The sequence below is a fragment of the Pseudophryne corroboree genome, chromosome 4, assembly GCF_028390025.1.
Source record: "Pseudophryne corroboree isolate aPseCor3 chromosome 4, aPseCor3.hap2, whole genome shotgun sequence".
NCBI classification, from domain to species: domain Eukaryota; kingdom Metazoa; phylum Chordata; class Amphibia; order Anura; family Myobatrachidae; genus Pseudophryne; species Pseudophryne corroboree.
In genome coordinates, this window is record NC_086447.1 from 801,557,524 (window position 1) to 801,569,708 (window position 12,185).

At 46.8% G+C, this 12,185-nt stretch overlaps 1 protein-coding gene across 4 annotated transcripts in view; it reads right to left on the bottom strand.

Annotated features, from left to right (window-relative positions):
* The window catches only part of PIGF (phosphatidylinositol glycan anchor biosynthesis class F), a 75,075-nt gene that overhangs the window by 37,919 nt on the left and 24,971 nt on the right, over positions 1–12,185 (bottom strand). For all 4 annotated transcript variants that reach the window (XM_063918386.1, XM_063918384.1, XM_063918387.1 and 1 more), the window contains 2 exons: positions 11,119–11,210; positions 8,701–8,817 (listed from right to left, as the gene is read on the bottom strand). In XM_063918386.1, coding sequence (XP_063774456.1) covers positions 8,701–8,817; positions 11,119–11,210 — 209 coding nt within the window. The remainder of the gene's footprint in view (positions 1–8,700; positions 8,818–11,118; positions 11,211–12,185) is intronic.

Consider the following 12,185-nt stretch of genomic DNA (forward strand, 5'->3'; position numbering starts at 1 on the left):
ATTCAAGATTGAGTCACTCAGAGCAGTGATTGCGAACCTGGAAGAAGGGGACTACATGATGTCTCGGGACATCAAGGATGCTTACCTTCATGTCAAAATTTACCCTTCTCACCAAGGGTACCTCAGGTTTATGGTACAGAACTGTCACTATCAGTTCAGACGCTGCCGTATGGATGGTCCACGGCACCCCGGGTCTTTACCAAGGTAATGGCCGAAATGATGATATTCCTTCGAAGGAAGGGAATTTTAGTTATCCCTTACTTGGACGATTCCCTGATAAGGGTAAGATCCAGGGAACAGTTGGAGGTCGGTGTAGCACTATCTCAGGTAGTGTTGCGGCAGCACGATTGGATTCTCAATATTCCAAAATCGCAGCTGGTTCCGACGACTTGTCTTCTGTTCCTAGGGATGATCCTAGACACAGTCCAGAAAAAGGTGTTTCTCCCGGAGGGGAAAGACAGGGAGTTATCCGAGCTAGTCAGGAACCTCCTAAAACCGAGCCAAGTCTCAGTGCATCAATGCACAAGGGTTCTGGGTAAAATGGTGGCTTCCTACGAAGCAATCCCATTCGGCAGATTCCACGCAAGAACTTTCCAGTGGGACCTGCTGGACAAATGGTCCGGGTCGCATCTTCAGATGCATCAGCGGATAACCCTGTCACCAAGGACAAGGGTGTCCCTCCTGTGGTGGTTGCAGAGTGCTCATCTTCTAGAGGGCCACAGATTCGGCATTCAGGACTGGGTCCTGGTGACCACGGATGCCAGCCTGCGAGGCTGGGGAGCAGTCACACAGGGAAGGAATATCCAGGGCTTATGGTCAAGCCTGGAGACATCACTTCACATAAATATCCTGAAGCTAAGGGCCATTTACAATGCTCTAAGCTTAGCAAGACCTCTGCTTCAAGGTCAGCCGGTGTTGAACCAGTCGGACAACATCACGGCAGTCACCCACGTAAACAGACAGGGTGGCACAAGAAGCAGGAGGGCAATGGCAGAAGCTGCAAGGATTCTTCGCTGAGCGGAAAATCATGTGATAGCACTGTCAGCAGTATTCATTCCGGGAGTGGACAACTGGGAAGCAGACTTCCTCAGCACGACCTCCACCCGGGAGAGTGGGGACTTCACCCAGAAGTCTTCCACATGATTATAAACCGTTGGGAAAAACTCGACAGGTATTGCGCCAGGTCAAGGGACCCTCAGGCAATAGCTGTAGACGCTCTGGTAACACCGTGGGTGTACCAGTCAGTGTATGTGTTCCCTCCTCTGCCTCTCATACCCAAGGTACTGAGATTGATAAGATGGAGAGGAGTAAGCACTATATTCGTGGCTCCGGATTGGCCAAGAAGGACTTGGTAACCGGAACTTCAAGAGATGCTCACGGAGGATCCTTGGCCTCTACCTCTAAGAAGGGACCTGCTCCAACAAGGACCCTGTCTGTTCCAAGACTTACCGCGGCTGCGTTTGACGGCATGGCGGTTGAACGCCGGATCCTGAAGGAAAAAAGGCATTCCGGATGAAGTCATCCCTATCCTGATCAAAGCCAGGAAGGATGTAACCGCAAAACATTATCACCGCATTTGGCGAAAATATGTTGCGTGGTGCGAGGCCAGTAAGGCCCGACGGAGGAAATTCAACTGGGTCGATTCCTACATTTCCTGCAAACAGGAGTGTCTATGGGCCTGAAATTGGGGTCCATTAAGGTTCAAATTTCGGCCCTGTCAATTTTCTTCCAAAAAGAACTAGCTTCAGTCCCTGAAGTTCAGACGTTTGTAAAAGGGGTACTGCATATACAGCCTCCTTTTGTGCCTCCAGTGGCACTTTGGGATCTCAATGTAGTTTTTTGGGTTCCAAAAGTCACATTGGTTTGAACCACTTAAATCTGTGGAGTTAAAATATCTCACATGGAAAGTGGTCATGCTGTTGGCCCTGGCCTGGGCCAGGCGCGTGTCAGAATTGGCGGCTTTATCCTGTAAAAGCCCTTATCTGATTTTCCATTCGGACAGGGCGGAATTGAGGACTCGTCCTCAGTTTCTCCCTAAGGTGGTTTCAGCGTTTCACCTGAACCAACCTATTGTGGTGCCTGCGGCTACTAGGGACTTGGAGGACTCCAAGTTGCTAGACGTTGTCAGGGCCCTGAAAATATATGTTTCCAGGACGGCTGGAGTCAGAAAATCTGACTCGCTGTTTATCCTGTATGCACCCAACAAGCTGGGTGCTCCTGCTTCTAAGCAGACTATGGCTCGTTGGATTTGTAGTACAATTCAGCTTGCACATTCTGTGGCAGGCCTGCCACAGCCAAAAATCTGTAAATGCCCACTCCACAAGGAAGGTGGGCTCATCTTGGGCGGCTGCCCGAGGGGTCTCGGCTTTACAACTTTGCCGAGCAGCTACTTGGTCAGGAGCAAATACGTTTGTAAAATTCTACAAAATTGATACCCTGGCTGAGGAGGACCTGGAGTTCTCTCAATTGGTGCTGCAGAGTCATCCGCACTCTCCCGCCCGTTTGGGAGCTTTGGTATAATCCCCATGGTCCTTACGGAGTCCCCAGCATCCACTTAGGACGTTAGAGAAAATAAGAATTTACTTACCGATAATTCTATTTCTCGTAGTCCGTAGTGGATGCTGGGCGCCCATCCCAAGTGCGGATTGTCTGCAATACTGGTACATAGTTATTGTTACCAAAAAATCGGGTTATTGCTGTAGTGAGCCATCTTTTCTAGAGGCTCCTCTGTTATCATGCTGTTAACTGGGTTCAGATCACAAGTTGTACAGTGTGATTGGTGTGGCTGGTATGAGTCTTACCCGGGATTCAAAATCCTTCCTTATTGTGTACGCTCGTCCGGGCACAGTATCCTAACTGAGGCTTGGAGGAGGGTCATAGGGGGAGGAGCCAGTGCACACCAGATAGTCCTAAAGCTTTCTTTAGATGTGCCCAGTCTCCTGCGGAGCCGCTATTCCAGTCTCCTGCGGAGCCGCTATTCCCCATGGTCCTTACGGAGTCCCCAGCATCCACTACGGACTACGAGAAATAGAATTATCGGTAAGTAAATTCTTATTATTTGTTCATTATATTTTATCACTTTACAGGGAGCGCTATAGTGCTTTACAGTCTTTGATGCCATAAAATCACTGAAATGAGGAAGACAAACTAGTCTCTATATACTATGAATATTTAATGGATATTAATTTTACACAGTGTGCAGTAGGTTGTATATCTTTTCGATTGGTTTCCCAGTAAAAGACAAAGCTATGACAAAGAAAATAGGATTTTGGTACCTACCGGTAAATCCTTTTCTCGTAGTCCGTAGAGGATGCTGGGTCCACATTAGTACCATAGGGTATAGACAGGTCCACCAGCAGCCATTGGCACTTTAAGAGTTTAAGAGTGTGGGCTGGCGCCTCCCTCTATGCTCCTCCTACCAGACTCAGTCTAGAAACTGTGCCCGTGGAGACGACATACTTCGAGAGAAGGACTTAACACAGATAGATAGTGGTGAGATTCACACCAGCTCACACATACAAGGCACGTCAAGACAACTAGCCTGAACTAATCAACAACGGCTGAAACATTACTTATCATGTAACAACGCAGTACTCAACTAAACGAAGTGGTACTGAACCAATTAACAACAGCAGGAAAACGAAGCGCTGGGCGGGCGCCCAGCATCCTCTACGGACTACGAGAAAAGGATTTACCGGTAGGTACCAAAATCCTATTTTCTCTTACGTCCTAGAGGATGCTGGGGTCCACATTAGTACCATGGGGGATGTACCAAAGCTCCCAGAATGGGAGGGAGAGCGCAGAGGCTCCTGCAGAACTGATTGGCCTCTGATGATCTGAAGTTCAGTCAAAGTATCGAACTTGTAGAACCTTGCAAACGTGTTCGAGCCCGACCAAGTTGCAGCTCGAAAAAAGGGGGGCCTGGACTGCACACCCTAATACTAGAGATTTCAAGAGGTGCTATCATGCTGAGGCTTCTAATACTATGCTGGAGGAAGAGAGATGCAGATGCACACTCTTAGCACTAAGAACACTGATAGTAAAAATAATTTAAATAAACTCTCACAATTAAAATGGAGTATAATTGAAGTTCTTAGCACACATTTGCGCAAATATCTGAAATGCAGGAACCTAGCTAATTGGCACCCCTCCCATTTACCCTCAGGTGTTTTAATTAGCTAGGTTCCTGCATTTCAGATCACACATTGAAATGGCACTATTTAGAGGTAAGTCCTGTATAAGTTTATATCATGTGATAGTATTAGGAATGTTACGGACCCATGTGATGAAGTCACCTGGCCGCGGTACATGGGCCCGCATATTTGCGCAAATGTGTGCTAAGAACTTCAATTATACTCCATTTTAATTGTGAGAGTTTATTAAAATTATTTTTACTATCAGTGTTCTTAGTGCTAGGAGTGTGCAAGTTGCAGCTCGGCAAAGTTGTACTGTCGAGACCCCCCGGGCAGTCTCCCAGGAAGACCCCACCTTACGAGTAGAGTGGGCCTTAACAGATTTTGGACAAGACAGTCCTGCCGTAGAATAAGCGTGCTGGATAGTGAACCTGATCCAGCGAGAGATCGTCTGCTTAGAAGCAGGACACCCAATGTTCTTAGGATCATACAGGACAGAGTCCGACTTTCTGTGACGAGAAGTTCTCTTCACATAAATCTTCAGAGCCCTCACGACATCCAAAGGACTTTGAAGTAATTGAGGAGTCAGTAACCACTGGCACCACAATAGGTTGGTTGATATGAAATGCAGACACAACCTTTGGAAGGAACTGCTGACGAGTCCGGAGCTCAGCTCTATCCTCATAGAAGATCAAGTAAGGGCTTTTGCATGACAAAGCACCCAAGCTCAAAGACACGCCTAGCAGAAGCCAAGGCCAACAAAGTGACCACCTGCCATGTAAGAAATTTGAGCTCCACCTCCTGTAGAGGCTCAAACCAATACGACTGGAGAAACTGCAACACCACGTTAAGGTCCCATGGCGCCGTAGGCAGTACAAAGGGAGGTTGGATATGCAGAACTCCCTTCAAAAAGGTCTGAACTTCAGGGAGGGCAGCCAATTGCTTCTGAAAGAAAATGGACAGGGCTGAAATCTGGACCTTCACAGATCCCAATCTCAGCCCCATATCCACTCCTGCCTGCAGGAAGAGGAGGAAACGTCCCAGTTGAAATCCACCGCAGTAAACTTCTTGGACTCACACCAAGAGACATATTTCTTCCAAATACGATGGTAATGTTTAGACGTTACCCCTTTCCTAGCCTGTATGAGGGTAGGAATCACTTCTTTCGGAATACCCTTCTGAGCAAGAATCATGTGCTCAACTTCCATGCCGTCAAACGTAACCGCGGTAAGTCTTAATAGGCGAACGGCCCCTGCTGCAACAGGTCCTCCCGAAGAGGAGGCGGCCTCGGTTCTTCTTGCAGTAGATTCAGAAGGTCCGCCTACCAAGCCCTTCTTGGCCAGTCTGGGGCAATGAGAATCGCTTGAACCCTTGTTCTCCTTACAAGCTTTAGGATTCTTGGGATTAGCGGGAGATGTGGAAACACGTACACTGACTGGAACACCCACGGAGACACCAGGGCGTCCACTGCCACTACCTGTGGGTCCCACGACTTGGAACAAGAACGCCGAAGCTTCTTGTTGAGACGAGATGCCATCATGTCTATTTGGGGTAGACCCCAAAGACCTCCTTGAACACCTTCGGATGGAGGCCCCACTCTCCTGGATGGAGATCGTGTCTGCTGAGGAAGTCTGCTTCCCAGTTGTCTACTCCCGGAATGAAGATGGCTGACAGCGCCAACGTGTGCTTTTCCGTACAGAGGAGTATTCTTGTGACCTCTGACATTGCCGCTCTGCTCTTCGTTCCGCCCTGTCGGTTTATATAAGCCACTGTTGTTACGTTGTCCGACTGTACTTGAATGGCCCCGTTTCTTAGAAGAGGGTCCGCCTGAAGAAGACAGTTGTAGACGGCTCTACTTCAAGAATGTTGATGGGCAGGCCGGCTTCCAAACTTGACGACCGTCCTTGGAAGGTCACCCCTTGAGTGACTGCTCCCCAGCCCCGGAGCCTCGCATCCGTTGACAGCAGGACCCAGTCCTGAATCCAGAACCTGCGGCCTTCCAGCAGGAAGAGGCAATTGGATTTACCAGAGGAGTGAAATCTTTGCCCTTGGCGACAGACGGATTCTCTGATACATGTGGAGGCGAGATCCCGACCACTTGTCCAGGAGGTCCAGTTGGAAGGTCCAAGCATGAAACCTCCCGTACTGGAGAGCCTCGTAGGAGGCCACCATCTTTCCCAATAGGCGAATGCATTGATGAACCGACACCCGGGGTGGCTTCAAGACATCCCGGACCATGGATTGGATCACCAACGCCTTGTCCCGCGGAAGGAACACCCGCTGCACTTCCGTATCCAGGATCATTCCCAGAAATGACAATCTTTGGGTTGGTTCCAAATGTGACTTTGGAATATTCAGAATCCACCTGTGACTCTGAAGCAGCCTTGTTGTGAGAACAATGGACTGCAGCAGCTGTTCCCTGGACGATGCCTTTATCAGGAGATCGTCCAGATAAGGAATGATGCTCACACCCTGCTTGCGGAGTAGCATCATCATCTCCGCCATCACCTTGGCAAACACCCTCAATGCTGTTGAGAGGCCAAACGGCAGGGCCTGGAACGGAAAATAACAGTCCAACAATGCGAAGCGGTGATAAGCCTGATGCGGCAGCCAGATCGGAATGTGAAGTTACGCATCCTTGATATCCAGGGATACCAGGAATTCCCCCTCTTCCAGACCTGATATCACCGCCCTGAGAGACTCCATCTTGAACTTGAACTCCTTTAGAAAGGGGTTCAATCATTTTAGGTTCAGGATGGGCCTGACCGAACCATCCGGTTTCGGTACCACGAAAAGGTTTGAATAGTAACCCTTTGTCAGCATGTGCGGTGGTACCGGCACAATGACTTGTGCCTCCACCAGCTTTTGGACAGCGTCTTGAAGCACTGTGCTGTCCTCCAAAAAAGTTGGTAAGCCCGACTTGAAAAAACGATGAGGAGGGAGAGTCTGAAATTCCAGCCTGTATCCCTGAGATACAATATCTACCACCCAGGGATCCAGGCCGGACGAGACCCAGACATGACTGAACTGTCCGAGTCTCGCTCCCACAGGCCAAACCTCCGGGCCCTCCCGTCCACCGTCACGTGGAGGACTTTGGGGTACCAGAAGCAGGCTTTTGTTCCTGGGAACCTGCAGCGGCAGGTTTCTTGGACTTAACCTTACCTCCCCTGAAGAAGGTATTGGATGATCTGGCCTTTCTGGTCTTGTTAGGCCAAAAGGACTGCTGCGCAGCTGAGGAGAAGGACTACCTCACCACTAACTTACCACTTGCTTCAGCTCTGTAAGGGGTCGGCGGCATGCTGCTGGGGAGAGCGGTTCCCCTGCGGCGGAGACTGATCAGCCCCTCTGGAGCTCAGTGTCCAGTCAGCAGAGTCAGTGGCTCAGACCCCGCAGGGCGGACATTGCTCCCCCCCCTTAGTCCCACGATGCAGGGAGGCTGTTGCCAGCAGCCTCCCTGTGAAATAAGAAAAACTCTAAACTAAACTTCTTTAGGAAAGCTCAGAAGAGCTCCCCTAGCTGTGACCGGCTCCGCCGGGCACATTTTCTAAACCGAGTCTGGTAGGAGGGGCATAGAGGGAGGAGCCAGCCCACACTCTCAAACTCTTAAAGTGCCAATGGCTCCTGGTGGACCAGTCTATACCCCATGGTACTGTGGACCCCAGCGTCCTCTAGGAGGTAAGAGAAATACATTTATTTCCACTTAATGCTCTCCTCTCACCTGTTACAGGAGTGTATAAATACTGCACACTTCATAAAGCAGCACTAGTGCATAATGGTGTCCTAGTAGAAGGCAGGTATATAAAATGTAGCAATAGGTCTTATACGGATAGGTTTGACTCTAGTACTATTGAATCCGTTACTTACACTTTGCAAAACTGAGTACATTTTATAATCTCCTTAAAATACGGTAAGACTCTGTATAATTATTCATTAATATAGCAAAAGTTTATGCAGTGATGGTCATTTATACTGGCCAATGCTAGCCATACACGGAATGATAAATGTTTAGAGCAGCCAATGAATCAACTGTTCTGAACAGTTATCCTTTAGTACAGAGTTTCCCAAACGCCACCCATACAGTCTAGATTTTAAATATGTCCGTGCTCGAGTTCAGATAGTCAGATCAAATTGACCGAGGAGCTAATTAATCATCTGAGCTCAAGCACGGATATCTTTAAAACCTGGACTGTAAAGGTAGAGTTTGACGCACATTGTTTAAATCTCTTAAAAGTAACTTCTGCTTCAATATAACCTCTACTAAATGGCAATATTAGTACTTTAGTGGGGCAGTCCCCCGTTCTCTCTAATTAATAAGGTTCCAGCTCTCACGATCAGGGCTTCTACAGATCTTTCGGGTTTTTAAATGAAGACCCGAGCAGAGAATGCTGGTCTCCTGCTAAATAAAGCAAACAGTGGATGTTCCAAGGGTGAGAGAAAAAAGGTTCTATGTTGCAGAGAGAGCAACAAATGAAAGAACTCAGGCACAATAAAAACACTATACTCAATAGCACTATTATACAAAACCCATAAAGAAATAAGAAAAACACACTACAAATGCAAAACGTACCCATCTTTACTGAAAACCCTGACCCAAGCGTGGAAGTTTGGTCCCAATATACAAAGACAGCGGGATGTGGTGAAGGAAGATAACAGAACTGCAAATAGAAAGGTCTCTGCAAACGATCTGTAAAGAAAGCAATGAGAGTTTAGTGGCCCAATAGAAGTAACGTTACAATAAGTCGTATCAAGTTTGCACAGAGCACTGATAATGGTTCTGTTAAAGAGCTGTAAGATGCTATACTGTCAGCAAGGGATGGAATTTCCAGCATCACTGTACTTTCCTGGCAGGATTATAATGTGGCATCATAATACAACATCATATAAAACTTGCAGGAGAGCTCAGTCCCAAAAGCTGCATAGAGCAATCAGAAGCAACCGAAGGCACTTTGCAGTGGTTCCAAGTATGGATACAGGGGGTCATTACGACCTGATCGCACACTGCTGTTTTTCGCAGCGCAGCGATCAGGTCATTACTGCGCATGCACCGCAATGCGCAGGCGCGTTGCACTGGTACAAAGCGTATCGTTGCTGGGTGATGGATTGTACGAAGAATCCATTCGCACAGCAGATCGCAAGGAGAGTGACAGGAAAAAGGCGTTTGTGGGTGTCAACTGACCGTTTTCTGGGAGTGGCTGGAAAAACGCAGGCGTGTCCAAGCGTTTGCAGGGTGGGTGTCTGACGTCAATTCCGGGACCGGACAGGCTGAAGTGATCGCAGTGGTTGAGTAAGTTCAGACCTACTCAGAAACTGTACAAACTGTTTTTGTACTGCTCGGCTGCACAAGCGTTCGCACACTTGCACAGCTAAAATACAATCCCCTGTGGGCAGCGACTATGCGGTCGCACGGCTGCTAAAAACAGCTAGCGAGCGATCAACTCGGAATGACCCCCACAGTCTTATTCCCCTTACAGACATAATCCAAACTCTGGATTGTTTCCAGTGCACACGCAGTGATCCAGGTCCAGTTTATAACTGAAAGGGTCTGCTCTGGGTTAACAGCCCCGGGTCTGCACTTTCAATCGACCAGGGTTATTCCAGGGACTTGCAACCCAGGTCAGTGCCCCAGCTTACGTGTTAAAGGGATGATCCACGTTATGCCTAAAACAAATTAATTGGCTGGGGACAGTAATATTTGGAGAGGACATCATCTCCAAGCTCCCACTGTAAGCCAGAAGACCCGGGTCCAGTGTGACAACCTGCGTGAATAGGGGTAGGTAGAGAAAACCCCAGTTTCAAGCTGTGCTCAGTGTCCGAGCCAGAATAAAGCCGGTGTTTAAGTCTGAAAGGGGTATTAGTAAAATAAAGGTTCTATGGGGTTGTCGTGTGTTTTCTGTTGTAAATACGTTACCAGCATAACTCTATTGTAAGATCCTACCCAAACCATGTACAGGTTGAGTATCCCATATCCAAATATTCCAAAATACGTAAGTTTTTTTAGTGAGATAGTGAAACCTTTGTTTTCTGATGGCTCAATGTACACAAATTTTGTTTAATACAGAAAGTTCTTAAAATTATTGTATTAAATGACCTTCAGGCTGTGTGTATAAGGTGTATATGAAACAAATGAATTGTGTGTATTAAACAAACAAATGTATACATTTGTGCATTAAACAAACTTTGTTTAATGCACATATGTATTAAAAATATTGTCTAGCATGACCTTCAGGCTGTGTGTATAAGGTGTATATGAAACATAAATGCATTCTGTGCTTAGACTTGGGTCCCATCGCCATGATATCTCATTATGGTATGCAATTATTCCAAAATACAGAAAAATCCGATATCCAAAATACTTCTGGTCCGAAGCCTTTTGGATATGGGAGACTCAACCTGTATAGGTCTTTATTCAGATGTGGCTGGAGGTGCATCTCACATCGCAAAATACTGATTGTCGGTACTTTGCAAATGTGCAGTACTGGTCTGTGACGTAGGATGCAGTATCAGACTGTCAGTGTCCATTTCCCAAAATGGACATGAGTCACCGCCGTTGTGGGGAAAGGGATCAGGCAAGGATCTCCGTTGAAGGAGCAAGATTTCTTGGCCTTTCTGTTGCATCAGCGGCTGCCTTACCCTGGCAGAGGTTGTTGCAGATGATCTGATGCCCAGATCACTAGGGCATGCAGGTGGTGTGACACCTCCTGCTGCATTACCATAGTGCTATTGCTGCTGCTTCTATTTAAGCAGCAGCAATAGCAACTTTAACCCCATCTGAATCAGGGAAATAGTGCAGTCCTTAAACACAGCTAAAAGCTAAATCTGCCAGGGAACTGAATATGTACACACTGGTTATAGTGAATCATTAGGAATTACAGCATATCTCACCCACTTTCATTGTAATGTAATTACTAGTCACACTCAGATACAAGAGACAATCCGTACATAAGCCAGATATGTGTAAATGAGAACCTTAATTAAAAATACTCACTCTATAAGAGGAGCGCCATACAGAACTACAATCCCATGAAACAGCAGACAGGAAGCCAAGAAATATTTACAGGATCTGTACAGCTTACTGACCTGCAAACAAATATATAGAACTATAAAGCCAGTTTTCTTATACGATCATGTAGCGTTATAAAAGTTAGATAAAGTAAAATGGAGCAAAAGAGTGACTGGGGAAATTCCCAGGTCTCAGCCCGCACCCGGATAAAGAGTAGTTTCCGTTTCCAGTGACCTAAACCTCCAGTTGATGCTCATGCATGTGCAAAAGCCCGGGATTTTAAAGGCCATGGAAAAGGGGTATTATTTATCTGTTAAATGGATATGACAGCTAGCAAGTATAAAAGCACACATCAAATCATGAAGACACACCCACTATTTGCTTAGTGCATTTTGTTCACCCCAAGTCCAACTCTGCACTTCCGCATATTATTTCCATTTTTGTAATATAAAGATGTTTACCAGGTAAGCTGGGCAGACGCTGTGAGGGAATAGGGAAATATCAGGCAGTTTGCTACAACTGCAAACACAGATGTGGCCAACCAATAACTGGATCACTCAGGCATTTTGGAAAATTTTCCATGTACAACCATCGCTGAACGATCACAGCCATACAATACGCAATTATCGACACGATTCATGAGGATCGTGCCAATAATTGCATAATGCATACCTGGCTTAAGTGATGTCAAAATATCAATGTGGTAATTCACTTAGCCATGGTAATTTACCGCAGGCTAATTGATCCCCCGGGGCTATCCAATTAGTCGCAACTGCAGCCCACCAGCAGCTGTTATCAGGGATTTTTTTTTTTTGTGAGTTCACAATGCTACGAAAAATAAATCCTCGTTAACTAGCCTGTTTTCGCAATGCCAGCAGTGTTAACACATAGGTCCGTGAACTTATCACGGATTCTATATGTTAACGCACAAAGCCAGAAAATTGAATGGCGCAGAAAATGGCCTTTAATTGAATAGCGTAAGCTAAAAGGTCTGTAAAAGCTTGAGGTTAACTCTGTTTTACGGACCCGTTAAATTTTCGTGGCCTTTTGTA